The following is a 22,790-nucleotide window of genomic DNA, read 5'->3' as shown; positions in this document are numbered from 1 at the left end:
GAGATAATGAGACCAGTTTGAGACAAATTTAGAGACAAACTAGAGAAATACTATTAATTGGAAAAATATTATAATGCCTGTTTTTTATTTTATATATTAATAGGTAGAAATAGACTCAACTGAAAATTCATTAAATTTAGTAGATGAAAAACAAATGTAAAATGATAGGCCTCTGAATTACAACATAAAATGGGGCAAAATGTCTTGATAGTGATAAAGGCTACATCTCAAAAAATTAATTCCTTCATGAAGCAAGTCTGTTTCTTTCACTACATACAGATTACTGAAAAACAAAACCCTGTTAGCTACAAAAACCCTAAAGTAACATCCTTTCAATAGCCTAGAGAGGCAGAATACTCGCTAGGTAACATTGGCCTTATAAAAAGAGAAGATTTCGCCCATGATATATGGGAACAGCATGAGCATTCTCCTCAATGATAATCAATAGAAATATTTATACTTAGAAAAACTCTACTCAGAAATAACATTCAACAAGCAAATATTTCCTATGTTTTGCAATTCTAGAGAGGGAAAAACAACCTTTTTATTATTCCCTCTCAAAAGTGGACTGTCATTTTCTGTTCTTCAGAGTACTTACTGTACTTAAAATAATCCTTGCTATCCTACGGAAAAGATGTTTAAATGGCCTGTAACCAACTAATTAGAATATGAGCAATACACATGCATATTCATATATACACATATATATATGTGTACAAATATACATATTATTTTGCAGTGAATATAAGATTTAAATGACCATTTTTACTTAATCACAAATTGGAAACTTTAAAAAGTTATTCTTTCCCCTTAAAGTCACAAGCTCGAACATTTTAAATGAATGGGAAAAAAGACTTAATAATGAGTTATTTTTATTCATCTAACATTACAAAATTTGTGTATGTGAAAGGTACATATATGTGATGTTGCGACAGACATCGGAAAATTACTGCTTAGGCAAATATCATTGATATCAAGACAGTAACTAGTTTAGCAGAGTAGAAATTTTTCCTGAGGGGAATTTCCTAAATAATGTCAGCTTTTACCTCTCATCATTAGAATAGCATATAATGATTTCTTAGTTCAGACTCTAGATGATATTGCTTTCTGGGGAGTTAAGTTTTCATATTCTTGGATCTCTATAAGTTATGCCTTAAGAATAATTAACTCACCTGAAAAATACTGACCTAAAGTATCGAAGGAAACCATAAGTAATTATAAATAGGAGTTTATCAGGTTAAACTTCACTGAAAGTGTTCTCTCAGAAAGGACAAGAAAACTCTATGGACACTTTAAATAGAGCCCTGTAACAAAAAGTCTGGGGAAGCAGAGGCTTATTAGATTTATATCTCCTACTGCCCTTGCTGTTCATTTTCATTTTATAAAATAACATACTTGGGGGCTTCCCTGGTGGCGCAGTGGTTGAGAGTCCACTTGCCGATGCAGGGGACACAGGTTCGTGCCCTGGTCCAGGAAGATCCCACATGCCGCGGAGCGGCTGGGCCCGTGAGCCATGGCCGCTGAGCCTGCGCGTCCGGCGCCTGTGCTCCGCAACAGGAGAGGCCACAACAGTGAGAGGCCCGCATACCGCAAAAAAGAAAACAAAAACATATTTGGGTCATCTTCAGGTAGGTTGACTAAAGTGATTTATTTTCCAAAATGGGGCAATAAGCATAAACTGGGACTGTCCTGTTGAATACTCTATCCATAGGGGAGAGCATGGCTGTGTGCCTCTCCTGCACATTAATATAAATCAGGTAACAATGGAGAAAGGGACAGAGACAGAGAGGATGAATAGAGAATGCCCAGGTCAGATTGGAAAGGGAAGAGAAAACATAGGGCACAAGGTCACATGACTGACGATTATGTGAGGAAGGAGAAAGGGCTGCTGTATTTACTGACTGGGTGACAAGAATGGATTTACATGGATTGTATCTGAGCCTCAAGATATTTGCTTAATGCCAGTGGATAGCCTCTCCATCACTACCCAGCCACTATGTGTGCATGTGTGTGTGAAAATAATATTTCTATATATACAGTATACATCTATGTATATATTTTATACAACAAATATGAAACAGTTGTCCAAAACTAATATATCACCAAAATTTGCACTTTCCATACCAGATTTAAATAATTTTGAAATCATAAGTAACTGGCCACAAGATTATATATATATATATATATATATATATATATATATAAAATATATATGTGTATTTACGTATGTCTTTATATATTGTGTATATGTGTATGTCAATACATGTGTATATTCCTATGAATATACACGTGAATATAACTAATGCTAACTTTCAGATTTGCAAAATCATTTAAGTCAATCTGGGAAAAAACTACTGTGATGTATTCAGATATGTTTAGCTGTTAAATTCTACTTACAAATACAACTTAGTATGTTATTTTCTTGATATTAAGATATAATCAACTTTAAGAATCACTTTCAATTGCAGGGAAGAAAATACATGCTAAACGTCCACACTAATTATAAGTACCATCCCAAATTCAGAAAGATTAAAATGTGAAAAATATGACTTGACATTAAAAAAGTATAACCAAGGGGTTAGGAGTTTTAAAATAAAACATATCCCCAAATAAGAAACTCTATAAAGAAAATATGTGGGATTTTTAAATAAATAATGAGCACTAACTACCTGATATAGTTCAAATTAGGACTTGCACTCTGGATACCAGCAGCCTCTAGATACTAAATCAAGCAGGAAATTGTGTACACACGTACACACACACACACACACACACAGAATAAATGTATCATGGTTTATTATTTTTCATAAATCACCATAAAATTTATGAATTATTCACAGTAAATTCCAAGTAAGCCAGGAATAATATAGCATATATAAACCATAAGTTTCCATGACAAATAAGAACAAGTATGTAAAATCCTACAGATATATGACCCATAACACATTACAGAACACTGATTTCCCAGAGGCTAATGTTAAACTCACGCACCCAATAACAGTTCTATTTTCATTCTCTCCTATAACTCAAATCTATTCATGCTGCACAATTACTTGTGCATAATAATATATTGTATTTTAGTGATCTGAGCTATTTCGTCTGTAACAATAGTTCTTCCTTATTTTAAATGAGCATCTTTGGAAGCATCGTATTATTTTCTTTATGATCTTTCAATCACCTTGACCATTTTTTAAAGTGTATGATGCCTTTCATTCACACGTCAGGTAGCATGCTTCAAATTTTTAAAAATTCACATAAATAGGAAGAGTTCTCAGGAATGTAATTTGATGAAGGGGATTACATTTCTGTCTCCAAGGACTGAGCCTTACACGTTTGATACATTGAAATGTTCACATTAAAAAGAAATTATAATCTCAAAAGAAGTGAATACAAGAGAAAACAGGGAAATAACAGCTCAACTAATTTTTACTAAAGGAAAACTAAATAAGGGTAGAAAGATAGGGATGGAAAGAGGCAAAAAGGATTCGTATGTATGGAGAAAAGGACTAAGAAAGTAAAGAAGGAGTTAATAAAATCTAGGGCTTTGGGCTCCAATCTTAGCTGAGATCAGAGGAATTTAGTCTGAGGTGACCAAAGAGAAATATATCTACCACCAAATAAGAATGGTGGAAGTTTTTATCCAAGGTAATTCAACAACATGAATTAGTAATTAGGATATTAAACAGAGATCAGGGCTGAAGTTTCCTCAAAACTGCCTACTTTTTAGAACAATTTTTTTAATCTTATTGAAAGAAATGGGAATAATCTCTAGACTTTGACATCTGATTACATTTCAAAGTACCTTTTGTCTGTAGCACATATGTTTCCCTTCTGTTCACAATGGTCACTCTTGCTTTTTCCTATTTTTAGAACTTGCTTCCTTTCATTAAGCTGCAATTAGCAGGAGTCCCTTCCACACATATATCACTAATTCCTTCAAACTAGCCTCTTCCTTGGTTGCTTTTAGACTTTCATAGAAGCCAGAGTTTCTTCCTGGGAGTTCTCTAAACCTTAGAGTTTAGATATATGGATCAAGCTACAGACATTAATGTTTCAAAGAATGCTCATGGAAAAATAAACATTAAGAAGGTATTGACAGGGGATACATAGCCACAATCTTTACTGACAGTGGCCAAGCTGTGACAAAGCCACAGGTATACAGGACTATTTCGGCAATCATAGCACAGTCAGGCACCATCATTGCTACTGTCCAAAAGAGCACCTATGGGAGTGAAGAAAAGGTGCTTTTTAAAAAAGACCATCATGAAGATAACCCTACTCTTTATTTCATAGCATGTTACAATGTTATAGCTTTTCTGAAGTAATATTAAGTTATAGTATCCAGATCATATAGGTAAAAACACTTTAAAATGTGGGGGAAAAAAAAAAAAGAAGAACTTATTGGGTAAGAAAAGCCAGAATGACTTGCCTAGACAATTCTCTTCTGCAGTGGTTCTCAAAGTGTGGTGTGTGGATTAACAGCACCAGTATCATATGGGAACTATAAGAAATGCAAATTACAGGTCCCACCTCAGACCTACTAAATTAAAAAAAAATCAGGGAAGTGGATGTTGGAGCTGAAGAAGGGGGAGGTGATTTTTATGTATGATAAAGTTTGAGAACGACTGTTCAATTATATTCCAATACCATAAGTGACCAAATAATATTTGTCTTAGTTCTAAAACTACAAATTTGCTTCACTGAGGCATTAGCATTTTCAGAATCGCTTAGGTTCCTATTTATCTGAAGGTTCTAGTTAAGATTTGAGCAGCTCCATCTCATGCTTTAGAACTGCTGCATTCTGCGTGCTAGTATGAGAATGAAGGACATTGGTGAGATGGCGGGGGACTCTTGAGCCACAGATGTACCCATGGAAGTTAGTCAGGTCAGCACTTCACATTCCCCAAATCTTGCCCCCAAAGTTGTCTTTTTGTAACTGACTTTTCTCATGTCATTTTTCCCCAGATACCTTTATCAATGAATGTGTCAACTTTTCTGGCATACGACCAGCCCACAATAAGTTACTGTGGGGTGCATCATGAACTTCTCTCTCATAAATCCTTTGAAACGAATGCACAGGAAGATACGATGGAAACACACCTAGAGACTGAGCTGGACCTGAGCACAATCACAACAGCTGGCCGAATCAGTGACCATAAACAGCAGCTGGCTTAACTGAGCTAATTGGTAACCAAGGGTTGCCATCAAACTTTGTAACCTCAAGGACAAAATGAGGAAGATTTGTTCATTGTGGACTCTAAAAACAAAAGAAAACAATCCCCTGTTAAAATAAACAAAAATCCAAGATTGATTCATGAAATAAAGAAGACATGAATTGTTTCAACTCTATACTTTATAATTAGCTAAGTTGTGCAGTATTTTTTTGACTTAGAGTATGACCCTGAAAAAAAGATCTTTTTTTGTCAAAACTCATCCTACCTACCTGTAAAAACTGTACAGAGCTAATGTATTTTTCATATTGTAAAGTTTCAATTATAGAAACAACTCGTATGTACAGTACCATAATTTAATTACATTTTACTTTACAAACTTTATGTATTTCAGTTTCTAAAATTTTAAATTAACAAAAATTATTTCTTGTGTTATTCAGAGTTACTCAGTTTTGTAGGGACTGTTTTGTTACTGCTTTTGTGCCCAGAAACCTTGACTCTCAAATTCTGTGCTGTGCAAAACATGCACGATTTTTATCATGCTTACTGCGTAGAATTTTATCTACTTGGTCCAGAAGTAATACATTAACCAAAAAGGGTTTGTTGAGACTTATAAGAAGTTCTTCAATTACATAGACAGGTCTTTCTTATAAATGAAAAAAATCAAAGATTTTTTAACACTTCTCAGACTTAACTGTTGCCTTGAATTACAGCCTGGTTTCTAAGCAGTGAAATGTAATGATAAAGAGGGATATTTTAACAACTTACTTCTGAATGAATGACTCATTATTTCATTCTTTTGAGTAATCCATTGTTAAGGGTGGGGGGAAGCATGGACAAAACATCACTGGAAACAAAGGCCGTAACCACAGCAACAGAGTTTGATATACTTAAAAGGTGCAGCTGCCAGTGACAAAGAAAAACTCTGTTACATCTCATTACTTCAGGCCAAGGTGGGAGAATAAAGCATAATAATTGTACAGTAGTAATTTTCCTCTTAATTAACCCAAAGTGGTTTACCTAAAAATAACCATCAGTGCAAAATGTGCCTGGTTTTAAGACAATTTCCTATTTAGAATGGTGAGGCTATATTTTAGGAACATCTCAAAGGAAATATATGAAAATTTTCACTTTGTGTGCTACATCAATTTTCTCCTGGGAGAGAACTCTAAAACATCTACAGCTGATTCAATACAGATATGAGCCATGGTGGAACTTTATCATGCAAGTAGACTGTAAACATCCTTAATATGTTCTAAATTGTTTATATTGCTATTCATAATGAGATTCACCTCCAAATTATCTGAAAAATAATCCAGAGTAATTTGAAACCACCCCGGATCATATATTGATTATCCAATTGTATTATAAAGTTAATTCAATCAAATTATGAAAACCTGACTTTTCAGAGGCTGAAATAATCAACTTGTTTCTGTTGTTTGCTTGACACAGATTACTGTTTGAAAATATTGTTATTTTATCTATGGTATTCACACATTCTTTTGTGTTTTTTTAAAATATAAAACTGCAAGTTTCAATTGCTGTTACACTAGAAGTGCTTTTTTTATGTTGTCATTTTTAATTCATGACATCAAAAATAGGTTGAGAGTATGTCAATCTAATAGGGATCAAACACAGTCAAAAACAATGAAGAAAAGAATTTGTGAAAACCAATGTCAAACTTTCAATTTTTTAATTTCTTCCAAAGAAATTCAAAAGTGTAGTTTTACGCAGGTTTATCATGGCAAATTTAAGAGCAGGTTCAAAGAGAATGAATTTAAAAAATCAAGAGCAAATTTTTGTTGAAAATATACTGTCAGAAGGGAAAAAAACAAAATGTTGAAAGAGCAAACTCTTACTAATTTAAATGAAACTAAATGTCACAGTACTTGTATCAACTATCTAGCATTCCAGATTTTGTAACATATTTTGCATAAATTATTTGCTATTCAGAAAATTGTCATTTTTAGCTTAATTTTCATCTCTTTTTTCCAATTTCTAATTTCCTTGCACTGTATTATTGTCAGAGTATTCTTAATCCTCTACACTGATATTTTGCTTTGCAGTTAGCAAATCTATAGAGGGTTAATTATAAATCTATTATGTGTGGATCTGAAATCTGATGCAAAATTTTATTTGTTATGTAAACCAAAATGTCATTTGCAATTTTTTCTCATAGAACTGGTCCTTGCAAAGATTCAAATATCTTTTAATTTGTGTAAATAAGCATTTTATATCTTCTCTTTCCAGACATTTTCAAACTGACAAATGATTTTTAGAAATTTTAAAGGTTCCAGGGAGCCTCACAAATATATGCCCTTTATTTCCTGAAGCAAACTGCTTTCTTTCTTAAACATTTTAAGTTCATCTGAAGTGAACAACTATAAATAGAAGCAGTCACCTTGGAACCAGGTGCATGGGAGGTCTTAGCTCTGTGCATCGGAGGACTTATTACGTACATTAAGAGCCAAATAAACTAAGAATTTTGCTATTTGTCATATTTGAAATTAAACCCAAAGGATCTTTAGCAGGAAAAAAAAAAAAAGATGCTGGGTTACTTGTTTGCTTAATTTTTATTCTGCCATGTCCCGGGGTGTGGGGGCTTTGGGGAAATGAAAACCTGCTAGAGGAGATTGTGTCTGGAATCTTTACCATACATTTGCAATTTATATATTTGTGTCTAAAATCCCTATTTCTAACCTGTCTTTTTCAGAATTCAGTAATCTCCCATTTCCTCTTTCTAACCACCCCATGTCTTCCTTCCTGTCTACTTCTCACCTCTTTAAACAACTGAAATGTTTCTATGTTTGGAGTTGAAAAATGCAGTTCAGCCCAACATGGTTACAATAACAGCGGTAGCTACAGCAAACATATTTATGCGGTGTTTTGAAGCTTACAAACCACATTCCACATAAATTATCTCATTTTGCCTTCATAAACAATCTATGAAGACACATTAATACCAAAGAAGTTGAGACTTGCCCAAGAACACAGGGCTAATAATTGGTGGAGTTGAACTACTCTCAAAATTCAGACCCTATTAGTCTTTCCACTATACTAAAAGCCTTCCCTCTCTGATCAGGGCCAGAGAATTTCCAGATAGTAAATAGAATGAAAAAATGTTTGACATGTTGTTTAGTAATCCCTAATTTAACTCAGTTCCTCTATCTGTATAATATATGGGCTAAATGGATTCTTTCTGTGTGCTACTCTGGGCTCTCACATTAAAACTTTTTTTTTTTTTTTTTTGCGGTACGTGGGCCTCTCACTGCTGTGGCCTCTCCCGTTGCAGAGCACAGGCTCCGGATGAGCAGGCTCAGCGGCCATGGCTCACGGGTCCAGCCGCTCCGCGGCATGTGGGATCTTCCCGGACCAGGGCACGAAACCGTGTCCCCTGCATTGGCAGGCGGACTCTCAACCACTGCACCACCAGGGAAGCCCACATTAAAACTCTTTATTCAAAAAGTATAACAAGTCATAAATTTATTAACAAATCATATCATTTGTGAATGTGTAGAATGGTTGCTTCCAAGAAGTGGATATATATAGGCCCCAAGGTCCAGAATAAAATTGAGAAGCATAAAAAAAAAAAAAAAAACAAGAAAAAAACAAAGATCATCAAAATCAAGATTATGCATAGAGTTATAAAACAGATTCATAGTGTGAGGTTGAACATATGTTTAACACATGTTCAACTGAACACATTCAATTCAGAGCTAATTGGAAAAACCTTTGTAATTTTTTTTTCCTTTTTTGTTTCAGCAAAAGTACTTATTGAACCATGAATTCTTACATCTATCTTAACAGAGAATAATTTTCTCTATTCTCCTTCCAATAAAAATGAAATGTAATTCATCCAAACTGATGTATAGATGCAAAAACATATGCTAATAAGCAAATAATATTTTTGATCAGCTCATTTTATCAAGTCTCTATCCCTACTCCCAAAACCACAAAATCAGACAGATTTTAATATAAATTATATTTTTAGAAGGAAAGAAAACTTGCCCAAATTTAACATTCAAGACAAATGACATAATCCTGACTTGAAATCAGATCAGTATGACTCCACAAACTGCTTAGAAATAGAATCTTTTCTTCAAAAATATTTTCTGGGCTTCCCTGGTGGCGCAGTGGTTGAGAGTCCGCCTGCCTATGCAGGGGACACGGGTTCGTGCCCCGGTCCGGGAAGATCCCACATGCCGTGGAGAAGCTGGGCCCGTGAGCCATGGCCGCTGAGTCTGCGCGTCTGGAGCCTGTGCTCCGCAACGGGAGAGGCCACAGCAGTGAGAGGCCCGCGTACCGCAAAAAAAAAAAAAAAAAAAGCAAAGAAATTCAAAGCATGAAAACAGGTACCTGATGTGAATGATTAGTAAGCTGGAAGAAAGAAAATCAGATGTAGATTTTCTGCTGGGTAGATGGTAGCCAATGAAGGAAAAAGTAACAGAACCAGTAGATATTCAGCCTCAGGAAAAAGGATAAGAAATCTCTAGAGTAGACATAATAACATCTTACAGTGGCATAGCTCTTAACAGTTTATCAGTCAGGGTAATGGTATAACCACCTTGTAACACATAAAAAGTCCTGAGGTCCAGGTGGGTTGATTATACAGTAAGAAATCCAGATATGTTAGTCTTGCAGTAAGTAAGAGCCTCCAACTACTTTTACCTTCTCAACTCACCACAGCTGTCCCTAACTAGAGAGGTACTAAAGGCAGAGGATCCAGGGTCAAGGCTTTCAAAACTCTGACATACCCACAAGGGTGGAATAGACTGACAATCAGCAATTGTGCTTCATTTTAGTATCAACTGTAATGGAGAAGAAATATTTGAAAATTTAAAAAATATATACCAAAATGGTGATGGGTTATTTGTAAAGATCTCTCATGGCTTGTATAATGATTTTATTATGAGATAAGAGGCTTATATGTAACATTTTTAAGTTAGGGTAAAACTGATGTTTAAAAAAGTCCACAGTTGATTATTTACCTTTCTATTAAAGACAATTACCTTAAAGCAAAAGAGTGCCTCAGCCATCTAGGACTTAGAGAACTCTTGAATTTCTTCCTCCTTTCTCCTATCTATTTATAGATTTTCTTTTATATGATATATATCGTCCCAAAAAATTAAGTGAAATTTTATTTTGTATAAATCAAATAATATTTCAAATACATTAAGGGACTATATGATAAAGTATCCTTGAAGTAAATCCTTCTTGTTTTCTAATCTGAAATACCACTCACTAATTTATCTTTTGTAAACTGATTTACACATATCTTGTGTTGCATAATGCAGCACACGGTCTTAAAGGTTCTATGGTGCAGTCTTTACCTCAGACTGTATAAAAGAAAGGACTTTAGTTTTGAGCAGGTCTATAGACACTAGAGTGATCATTTTCAGTCAGTTTCAGTTAGGGAAGTTATTTATCTGGACTAATACGAAAAATACTATTAAAATAATATGAATGGATAAAGTTGACAAGTTATATTTTTTCTAGTTATTGGTTTAAACTATTGTCACCTATCATAGTGTCAAAGCTACTATTAAGAAATCAAAATGAGCCCAAATCCCTTGGATCCATACTAGATTTACTGAGTCAGAATCTCTGGAGCTAATCTCTAAGGCATGCTAAATTTTCCAAAATATTATTCAGATGAATTTACTTTTGCCAAGCCATTCAATTGCTTTTTATTCTAGTCTAAAATTCTTCTTGTGCTTTCCTATTCCAATGTGAATCTAGTTTTCTAATCCTGGATGAACATTTTTCTTGATTAGAAGAAGGTGCAACAAAGGACAACTATACATAAAATGGTCAAGTTTTTCCTGACAAACTGTTATTTATAGATTTTGCTCCCCATTAGCTCTTTCAACAGAAATCTCTGAAAACTATCTTAAATCAGCTGGGTTATTCACTTAACTTATTACTTGCTTTCATGGATAATAATATAACTGTTGAAAAGCTGGAGTTGGGGAGAGAGGAAGGACTAATTTATGATGTAATAGGCATTGTGTTGTCCTCATTTCATTCTCAAATCATCTTAGGAAACAGGTATAACCACCATTTTAAAAAAAGGAAAATAAGAATCATGGTAGCTGAATAATTTGCCAAGGCTTATATAGTAGAGTTGGGGATTCAAATCCAGTGCTCCTGACTCTAAGGATGTGCTCCTACCACACAACAGCACATTTTCAAATGTTAACAAAGACCACAATCAATATAATTAGGCTCATTTATTTTAATAAGGGGTGTGGAGACAGGAGGAAAAGAATGTACTTTCCCATTCCTAAACAGAAAAATTGCATAAGCTATTTCACACTTTGCAGAGATTTCCTTCAATATCCCAAGTCCACAAATAGAAAGAAATATCTATTATTTTCTTGAAGTTTTATACATTGTTTCCTAAAAAGCATGAACATTTGAAAGAAAAAATCCTTCAAAAAATAAATACTCCCAGGGCTTCCCTGGTAGCTCAGTGGTTGAGAGTCCGCCTGTCAATGCAGGGGACATGGGTTCGTGCCCCAGTCTGGGAAGATCCCACATGCTGCGGAGCGGCTGGGCCCGTGAGCCATGGCCGCTGAGCCTGCGCATCCGGAGCCTGTGCTCCGCAATGGGAGAGGCCCACGTACCGCAAAAGTAAATAAATAAATAAATACTCCCAAATACTCATGTTTCATTTCCAATTTTTCTAGCATATTATAAACTTATGACAAAAATATGATAAGTAGATATCCATAATATAAACTCAACTGACCAAAGATGGAGGGAAGGTTGTCAATTGAAGCAAAAACTATATAGATAAACAGTCAATAAAGTAACCAGTGCAATGACAATGTGAAAAAAGACCAATCATCTACAGTCAGAAAACGTTAACTGGCAATGACATGGCTTAGGTTGCAGAATATTTCCTTTGATGATTTTATGTGGGGATATTTTTTATAGAAGTATCATTACTTACACAAATGATATGGGACCTAGGAGCATGTTACATAAAGGAGGCAGGAAGATAACCTCTATAACAATCTACATTCTGCTTGTCCTGTTACTCAGAACATATTCAATAATATATAGTTTAAATTAAAAATAAATATAATTTTCCTTGTGAAGGTAATATAAAAGTTTTCATCATTATGTGCAGGTGGCCAAATAATTATTTTTACATTTATTTTTAAATTCACATCTTCAAATAAATCTTCCTTAGTTTTAGCTATTAACAAATGATTATTAAATAGTGCCTTGATTCCATTAGTGTCTCTCGGAGCATTTTATTAAACCACTGGACTAACAATCTCTCCTATTTCTCCTTGAACTTGCACAAGCCCAAGGTAATATAATTGGGAAGTTACATTATCATTTTACTCCATCACACTATATGAATATGTAACATCCATGTAAAAAACATTTTTTAATAATCCACATGGGATTCAAGAGCCAGTAAAATACTCTGTAAGTCACAATTCTACTAAAAATTGCCACCACTACAACTGTGATAAAACTATATGCTATAAATTTAAAACAATTAATAAATCCAGCAAAGAAAGAAGCTCTAGCATCCTGAATCTAGTATCATTACATCTGTTCATCCTGGCACCACGACCACCATACAGAAATTATAACTGAAATATCTAAAGTAATTCTGATTTGGAACAACAAAGTTGCTCCTTGTATCTGTGTTGAAGATGTGGTAAAGGACAATGAAGAAGACAAAAAAAAATACACATACCGAGAGGTAGGTAAAAGAAATGTGATTTATTCTCATTAGATAGCCTGCAAGTAATTTTAAAATTTAAGACTAATAATTAAAATTTACATTAACATTTATGTCATCAAATGTCATCAGTAAAAACCAATATTGACATTAGGGACATAAAAACAAACAGATATTTGTGATGGCAATACATATTAAATAGATAGAATTAATTCTACCAAAAGAGAGAACACTAAGGATAAAAAATACTTTAACTATCACTATTATTTCTCCTGAGAAAAACTGCAAAGTCAGGAGAAAAGATTCAAACTAAATACCAAATGCTCTTTTCAAGATCCATTTTGAAATAGCCCAAATATAAGCCCCAAATTGCTGCTTTTAACCATGAGTAATTATATTAATTCATATATACCTAGTCAGATTCTGATGCTGAGAAATGAACTGTGTTTTAAATATACTCCATCTGTGCTTACTGTTTTATATCAATGATATATTTGCTTTCAATTACAGATACATAAAGACAATGCCCTAAACAGTCTGATGAAAACATGGTGAAAGACTGGATCAACCCTATTCGTTCTGCTCTACCATAATGCAATTACTGGAATAGCATGTCCACCGCAGTGGGAAGCTGGAAATATGGTTTCTAAAGTCCTCTCTAGCAGTTCTTGACCAAGACACTTGTAACATTATCTATGGGTGTCATTTTATATTCATTTATAAAATAAGGAAATTATTGCCTTGAGACAAGAGCCTAGAGACCCATCCCAGCTCTACTCTGACTACACTTATAACAAAGAGGTCTAAGGAAAGACACTGAATATCTCTGAACTTCAGCTATCTGGAAAAAAACCTGAGATCTTTGTGAGGTGGACAATTTTTCACCTTTGGATTTGATGAAATCTTAAGATCAGTGTACTGGACATCCTTCAAAACTCTTTGCCAGTTCCTCCTTAACGAACTCCAAACTTGAGTTTCTTGAACCATTGTTGGATTTTAGACATGCCTATTTCACAATGAACCCTTGTCGTACTTCATCATTCTCTGGAAGAATAACATAAGGCTGGGGAAGTAGCCCTTATTCATGTTTTCCTTGCATTTGATTCCAGTTATGGAACAAAAATGTGTGAACTAAGATGACACCTTGGTACTACCATAAAGGGATAGGAAGAAGTGTCTTTTAACAGATAAATATTTTAAGTAATATGAAACATGTAGTTTGGGGTCACTTCTTTTAAATTTAATAATCAAATATAGATTTCAGATAAGTATATGCCTTCAAGCTACTGTGAATATAAATATAATTCTCTATAATGATGACATAGTTTTATTGTCATATACTTTCACTTTCTGAGGGCAGACAATTGACTGTGCTCTATAATTGCCACAAGAATTTAATTATTTCCAGAAATAATGACTTAGTACTAAGTGCTTTAAAACAAAATGATAATAATTAACATTTAATGTTTACTTTTCTAAACATTTTACTTGTATTAATTCATTTAATATTCATTAATATGGTTAACAGGATTAATAATAACCCTATGAAGTAAGTACTATTGTTATCCCTTAAGAAGATAAGGAAAATGATGCTCAAAGTGACTATGTATTGATAACATACAGCTTCTAAATTGTGGAACAAGAATTAAAATTCAGATGATATACAAACTGACCCCTACCAACTGCCCATTTAAAGTCCACTTCATAAGCCAAATACTTAAAAGTCTATTCACTTAAGGCTACAAATGAAGACATCAGTATAATGGATGTGTTTATTAGATAACCAATATATGTCAAGTGGAAAGCAAGAATCTTCAAGAGATATAAAAAAGTATATGATATAGCCCTCGTTCTCAAGGGACTTATAGTCTCAGCAAAGAGAAAAGGCATTCATATTAAGAAAAAAAAAATCAAGCTAAATTGAATACCTGTAAGTGCAGACGGCAATCAGAAGATGAAATCAAAGTTAGCAGAGTTGTTGGGGATGATTCTGGGCAAAAGTGAGAACTGAGATAGAAATATAGAATGTAAGACTAACAGTATTCAGATGGGTAAAATGAAGAGAGGGAAGTGAAGAAAGAACACTGTGTTTTTATTTATGTACATTTGTTACTCCAGTAGTTTGTTAGAGTCTTGCTTGTCTGGCATAGAAACACCAAACTCAATTTTTGTTCTGATTGCCTAAAAGTTCAGACCCAAATTTTACTCTGGCCACAGCAAACTTGTGGCCTTTCTAGATGGACATAAATATTTCCCAACTTTTCCTCAACTCTATTTCTCTTTATATTGCTATTTATTCATTGTATTTTATTTTTCTTTGGGGCTGGGAGGTGTTAAATAGTATTAATCCTTTGTGGAAAATGTTATATATGTTTCATTAAAATGTTCATAATGCATTTTGAAGACTGATTCAGACAACTTTATTAATTTAAAATAATTATGTGAATTAAATCAAATAATTTCTTAGAAGCTAATAATTATAACATCCTCAGTCAAATTACTGTTCGGCATCAGGTGAAAAAATGGCCTACAAATTGACTGACTTTTTCTTTTTACAACCTCTTCAGTCTTTATGTTAACCTTGATAAATATTAACCATAATTTTTATTCCAAAAAGTAAACACAACTTTTACTTTTGATTGCTACATTTCACAAATAAAGAAACAAAAGTAGAATATGATTAAAGGTCATGATCAAAATCACTTTGGTAACAGAAAACAGACCCACTAATAGGATTCACATTTCCTCAATATTAATTTTCACTACAGTAAAATATTTCATGAACACATCAAAATTTAACAAAATAAGCAGAATTATTTCTGCCTTAAAAGTACAGACAGGGCTTCCCTGGTGGTGCAGTGATTGAGAATCTGCCTGCTAATGCAGGGGACACGGGTTCGAGCCCTGGTCTGGGAGCATCCCACATGCCGCGGAGCAACTGGGCCTGTGAGCCACAACTACTGAGCCTGCGCATCTGGAGCTTGTGCTCCACAACAAGAGAGGCCGCGATAGTGAGAGGCCCGTGCACCGCGATGAAGAGTGGCCCCCGCTTGCCACAACTAGAGAAAGCCCTCGCACAGAAACGAAGATCCAACACAGCAAAAATAAATTGATTAATTAATAAACTCCAACCCCCAACATCTTAAAAAAAAGTACAGACAATTGTCAATAAAGCTGTTATATTTAAAAAGCGCAAATGAGGTTGAGGAACATTCTCTTTCTATCAAATTTTGCTTATCATTTGGACTCTTAACTTGCAGCTATCTCTGTGGTCACTTGATAGTTATAAATTTTCATTCACAGGTATTTATTCTGAGTGCCTGTTCTTTTCTATAGGGATTATCCTTTATATTATATCAATTACTTTGGCATTTTTAATTCAATTCAATCAAATAAGTATTTATTCAGCTTTTACTATAACATGCCAAGGACTAAGATAGGTGATAAAGTGATCAAATGCTTAAAAGTGAATAAATAATTGCAATTCAGTGTGATATTTCTAAAAGTGAAGTACATGCATGATGCTATATAGGACTGATGGAGAATAATTTTGCTGGAAGAAAATCAGAAAAGTCCTCAAAGTAAATGCCATTTGAGACCCTGGATTCTCAAGTTTGCCCATCACACAACTCACACCTGTCCTGCAGGCTCCACTCCCCACTCCTAATGAAAGTTGGGAGGTATTCTAGATGTTTATGAGTATTACCTTCTAGAAATCTAGAACTCTGATAGTTTCTGAGTCTAGCGCTTTCCTCAGATAGTTAGCTACTCCGTTTCTTTCCATGTATAAATACTAAAGAAGATTTTTAAAAATTTTCCCCTTCCACAATCTTCTAAATTTAATCCTCCAATCAAAAGTATTCAATTTAGCCATTCCATGGTAAATTCAGGACATATGAATTTTGTTAAATAATAAGTAAATAAGTGTAATGGATTGCCAGATGTTTTTATTTTGCTTTAACATGTCCCATGCAAATCCAGTGTGTGTGTGTCAAAAAGGCTATATTGCAGTTCTAACCTCAGGAATATGTGAAAAAATGTAGAAGAGGTCTATTTGCCTTGCAATTTAAATTTTCACCACTTACTGTTTATGACATGACTGATATTAAAGTGAATGAGAATTAGGTTATAAATAGGGTCTGTTCTATTCTATCAAACAATTCTTTTAGAAAGTGAAAAATATTAGTAAAGTGGTCAGTTCATCTGATACAGCAATAAGCACTGTTGCTCTGGTAGCTGCTTAATATTATTAACTTTCCATTTCTTTAAATATGTTTTTCCCTTAACAAATTCCTCTCTTTATGAGACTACCATTATTCCCAAAGGATTTCACCGTTTGTTTGGTGCTTAAGGCAATTTCTTATTAAATTCTCAAGAATGCAACTTACATTAAGCTGAGGCAAAACAGTTGAAGCGAATTCAGTAACTAGTTGAAGGCACAGTTTTCTGATCTTCCCACTTATAAAAATGAATATATTTTAATATTAGAATTCCAGGATATAACAATATTAACATGAAGAGAGTTCATCATGAAGAATGCTATTTTAGTGAATGCCAAAGAACTTGTTTCTTAGTGGTCTCCTAAAATATTCTTGTGGATTATGAAGAGTGTGCAGTATGGCAAGGGCAGCCATGACAATCCTATATATGGAAATGAAATGTATATTATATTCAAATAATTTTTTTCAAAAATAAATTACATATAAATTTTTACTCTAGATAGTTATCTATAGTGTGGCCCATGCTATATTGTAGTAAATGAGCCCGTAAAACTGAGTTCATTACACTGGAACTATCTACTATATTAAATACCTAAAATATTCTTAGTATGAGTACGTTGAATATTATCTTTGAAATGTTACATATGTAGGATGTATAATTTTTCCCATTTTTAAAATTTTGTATAATTTTTTAATGACTATAAAATTACAACAGCCTTTAGGTTTCTGAAGTTTCATGACTGTCCTTAATTCCTATCAAAGAGCAGCAAAATCTAGCCTGAGAAACTCCAGTTGGTTTACAAAGAAAATTTGCTTTTCATTTTATGCAGCCCTGTTACAATTAGTGTGAAATACTGACACTTACATTCCTGAGTGCAATAAGAGCAGGATGGAATCGTTATGGCAAATAATTGGACAGTCTCCAGCAAGGTTTTGAGAAATACTATTAGACCTCCATCTGCTGGTTGGAAATTCCAGGTTCATAGGGTTTAATGCTAGCTAAAATAAAAGGCTTTGATGATTTCTACCACTCCTTTTCAGGCTGGTACCCACCCCATCTACTTCCAAAACGACTTGTGACGATTTATGGACTAAAACATCTGCAAAATTAAATATTTTAAGCTAGTGGTCACTAGAAAGGCTACATTTTATTATTTCTATTAAACTTCTCATTGCATATGTGTGCTGACATAGTGAGCAAGGGTGATAAGACTTGAAGAGGAAAAGTTTATATTAATTTATCTTGCAACATAAATTGTCCAATTACACAATATTATGCAGTTCTATTAGCGCGCCAATACGGTTCTATTTTAACTTAGTTCCAGATCTGACAACCAAACCTAGTTTTCAAAGCAAGTCTTTTTTTCAATAAATTGAATATCCCAGTGCTTTAAAAAATTCAGATAAGGCTCAAAGCTTCCCTTTTAAAAAGATCCTTTGACACTTTTCATAAAAGGAGCTCTTTGCTTGTGGCTGGATTTTAGGACTTCCATGAATCCCTTGAACATTCAATGACTTGGCTTTACCTAACTATATGTGTGTATTTATGAAAGATTCAGAAGCTTGCTAATGAGACTTGCTAAAAATATATATATATATTAAAATATAAGATTATTTCTGCCAAACCATTATGTGATATAAAGTCATCCACTGAAGTGTATTTACATGTGTTACTGTAATGGACAGTAAGACAAAAAGAAATCCACTGAAGGACATTCCCTCTTCTGCCTAGAGTCATGGTATCCCAGAGAACACACCAATCTCCTGAGGAATACCAGTATAAATTTTTAATACATGAAAAATATCCACACTATTCACCTGTTACTGCTTATGAAATTCCCAAATGGTAAGGTTCTTACCAAAGCAAACCCTGAAGCATCTAGCATTTAAGCTATTTCATTCCGGAGAAAAAAAATTAAAATTTTTTTTAGAAATAAGAGTAACTGTTAGTAATAAATTATGTCCAAGTCACTCCAGTGTATTTCAATCACTTCAGTATTTTTATCTCCCCCAAAAATGTCAGAAATGAGACATGAAAAACTATTAACTGAATCATTCACTCATTGAATAGATGTTGTTGTCAGTTTGTTCTTTGAATGGAAATAATGAACAACTGATTTAGTTATAACTGGTAATTATGATAATACACCTTCATTTTCCACCCTTTTCAGTATATTATAGATATTTTATAATTGTCTTATTTCATACCAGATCTAAAATCGTAAGCTTCCATAAAAATTTCTTCTTTCCCAGGCTTTTCCATAGTTTCCTTTGATTTGGGGTGTAATTAAAATATTTTAACTGACTTGGTTCTCTTGTCATTTTTTTTCTATTCATTTTCTGCCTAAACCCTTGTGGAACTGATCCATATCTTAAATTTATGCAACTGGAAACTGAACTCTGAATTTTAAGTAGATGCAGAATACATTTATATAATCACTGTAGAGTGAATCTTGTTACCATTTACTTGATCAAGTTTACCTCATTTTTTTTTTTTGAGAGGGGGGAAACAGAGCAGGTAAAGAAAGATAATAGAGGCAGACTTCAGTGCTTTGTGACCACCTGGATGGGTGGGATAGGGAGGGTGGGAGGGAGGGAGATGCAAGAGGGAGGAGATATGGGAACATATGTATATGTATAACTGACTCACTCTGTTATAAAGCAGAAACTAACACACCATTGTAAAGCAATTATACTCCAATAAAGATGTAAAAAAAAAAAAAGAATTAAGGCAAGAAGACTTATTTCATCCCATTTTTCAATTATTTTTAGAGCAGAGAGAAACATTTCCCTTGAAGTTTTCATCTCTAACTCTGAAATCAATTTTATCTTTTCTATTCAACAACATTCTATTGAACATTCTATTCAACATTCAACAATTTTTCTATTTTACTGCATAATATGCTCCACATGCACTAGAGTCTTCCCTCAAAATGTACTACAGATCCATATAAGAAAAGCCTTTGGGAATATGCTTCTACATTTAATTGGAACTACTGTAAAGGAAAATATTCATCACATTATAAAACATATTTTTTAAAAGAGCATGTGAGAAATTTTATTTCAGAATTAGGTCGAGGGAACTCTGCCCCGCCCCAGCACCCCAGAGATAAGGTTGTGCTTTGTCCTCAATGAATGCTAGAGCCCTGTAATACATCCTATCTTTACATCTCCGCTCAGGAAGCCACAGCTAGGGTACACCTGATAACATGGTAACCAGGTTAGCCTTCCTGTTGAGCACCCTGGCTTTCTTCTTTTTTTATATTATTTCCCCTTTGTAAGCCTATTTTGTTCATTTTATTTCTTATGTCTTTTGTTATAAGCAGGCTCAAATTATTTCTTGGGGAGCGAAATGTATAAGGAAATAAAATAGAATTGCTATTCTAAAAGTATTTTTGATTCTTATTGCAACAGTGGTATAATCTAAATTTCGGAATACTCATTTATTTCTTTGTAGCATCATGCCCACTTTCCACTATCTCATCATCTTTAGATTTCCCATTCCTTAATTTTTATCTTCCTTATGAGCTATAGAAACAAACTTACAGACACACACACGGACACACACTCACACAGCACACTCCTTCTCCCTTCTCTCATATACTGTTCTTCAGATATAAAGATCACTAAGCAAAGCAAGACATATATTTCAATATATTTTCCACCAGCAGAAACATTCTCAGGTGCTGGATTAAAGACACTAAGTATATTATCAAAAGAGCTAATGAGGATTAAAAATGAAGTTCTCAATAATTTTTATAAAGTATTTTCTTAGAGTAAGCCAAAAGTCTATAGGTTGTCATTAAGTGGCTCTTAACTATTTTCTAATATTAAATTTTACCTTAAAGTTAACCTAGGTATAGCTTGTAGACCATAAACCATGATAACTATATTCCAAACATTCATTCCTTCACTTCCTTTATAGCCTAAACTCCTCTTTCTGAGCTGCCTAAACTCCTCTTTCTGAGCTGCCCACCTACCCCTCCAATCCCAGCCCCAAATCAAAAAGAGACAATATTTTTTTCAGGTACATCCAAGTTTACCCATATCAAAATACCTTCAACATGACTTCATGATCCTCTTTAAGTGTCTCCTTCTACTTACATTCAGAGAATTGGGGTTAATATGTGAGTTAAATTCTGAAACTTAAAATGTAGGTTTTAGGTACCATGTTAATAAACTATGAAATAAATATGAACAAAATCTCCCAAATTGAGGTTTAAACTGAATATAGTTTTCATATCTTGTCCAAAATTTAATCATGATTAACTTCAGTCATAGATCTTAAAAAATTCATAAAGGAAAAATAATATTTTGTCCACAAAATATATTAATTCAATTACATTTAACATTTCATGTGTATTTATATGGTTAGACACTAGCTCAACTGCTAGATTTATGAAGCATGCAATAAAGACAAACTTAAAATATAATAATTCTCACTTGGCATGCAAATCCCATCTTTAGTTGAAAGTCCTAGTGCCCTGTTATTCCTTAAAATCAGAGAAAAGAGATCAAATGCAAGAAAAGGAAAATCAAGAAAGTGTCAGATATTGCATTCTGTTCCCAATTATTGTATAATTCCTATTTCATGAAATTTCTTTGAAAATTAAAGAATAAATGGGTATTAATGTACTAACTATATATCTAAAACTAATATGTTTAATAAATTAAAATTTTGGAATATAAGGCCTCTACATTTATAGATTTGACTCAAGCTCAGGCAAGGTTGTAAATTACATTTCAATTCTGTACAACCTTTGTAAAAACAGAGGTGTCTTCTTCATAAATAGAGTAAAATGAATTTACAAACCTGTGCAATATAAAAATACAAGTAAAAATCTTATTTAAGTAAATTATTAAGACAAGTTCATACAAAATATATCTATTCTGGAGTCTCCATATATTTTTTCTTGTTTTTCATGCCATTAAGTTTTGTTATACTATATATATGGATGCAACTGGGACTATCAATACATTACTACCATCACATACATAAAGTTGGGTAAGAAATCTGGATTAATGGCTCTTAATTTTTTTTTCCTAATCCTAAATACTTAAACATGTAACACGCTATCAGCAACTCATCATAACAGCGGTGCTCAGTGGTGTGTGTGTGTATGTGTATATGTGTGTGCATTATGTGTGTATGGTTTATGTGTGTGGTGGGAATGGGGGGCCTGCTGTGGAGAGGGATGCCACCTTCTATGCTTTTTCTTGGCTTTTCTCTGCTAAGCAACAACCCTAAAATGTGCACTTCAATTACCCCATTTATTAAAAATCGCATATCTTCATTCAGGTCTGAAGCTCAGTCCTACAGAATATAATGTAACTTTGGGTCAACCGCAATCAAGACGACCCCAAGGAGAGATCTGAGCTGTAAAAATTTATATGTGGATATCCAAGAAGTGAGTTTATATATCTAAGAAGACTATAATAATCTATCTTGGAGGATCCTGTAGGTGTCAGTGCAGAATCTCCATGGTTCTCTCACAAAAAACCCAGGCCATTTCTCTGGAAGCCACTTTGGTCTGTATACACCATAGATTTCATCTATGGTGTGATATTTGACTAACTTCAAGATTATGGCAACACCAACTATCTAGGCTTCACCCAAAGGCTTCCTGGAAGCAATTAATCTGACAAGAGTGCAAATGAGACAATTCTGGTCACACAGGTGATCATGAACATGAC

At 33.8% G+C, this 22,790-nt stretch overlaps 2 protein-coding genes across 3 annotated transcripts in view; one reads left to right on the top strand and one right to left on the bottom strand.

Annotated features, from left to right (window-relative positions):
• The window catches only part of LRRTM3 (leucine rich repeat transmembrane neuronal 3), a 179,863-nt gene extending 172,740 nt beyond the window's left edge, over positions 1–7,123 (top strand). Inside the window, exon 3 of one of the 2 annotated variants that reach the window (XM_007456475.1) lies at positions 4,966–7,123. In XM_007456475.1, the coding sequence (XP_007456537.1) occupies positions 4,966–5,175 (210 nt within the window). In that variant the 3' untranslated portion in view covers positions 5,176–7,123. The remainder of the gene's footprint in view (positions 1–4,965) is intronic. The other variant, XM_007456476.1, reaches the window with a different exon arrangement.
• The window catches only part of CTNNA3 (catenin alpha 3), a gene marked incomplete at its 3' end in the record, with an annotated part of 1,444,109 nt that overhangs the window by 932,974 nt on the left and 488,345 nt on the right, over positions 1–22,790 (bottom strand). The window lies entirely within an intron of this gene.

The sequence above is a fragment of the Lipotes vexillifer genome, unplaced genomic scaffold (genome assembly GCF_000442215.2).
Source record: "Lipotes vexillifer unplaced genomic scaffold, Lipotes_vexillifer_v1.1 scaffold520, whole genome shotgun sequence".
Lineage (NCBI taxonomy): Eukaryota > Metazoa > Chordata > Mammalia > Artiodactyla > Lipotidae > Lipotes > Lipotes vexillifer.
Note: the sequence above shows the minus strand (reverse complement) of the source record. Positions and strands in the feature narration are given on the sequence as shown.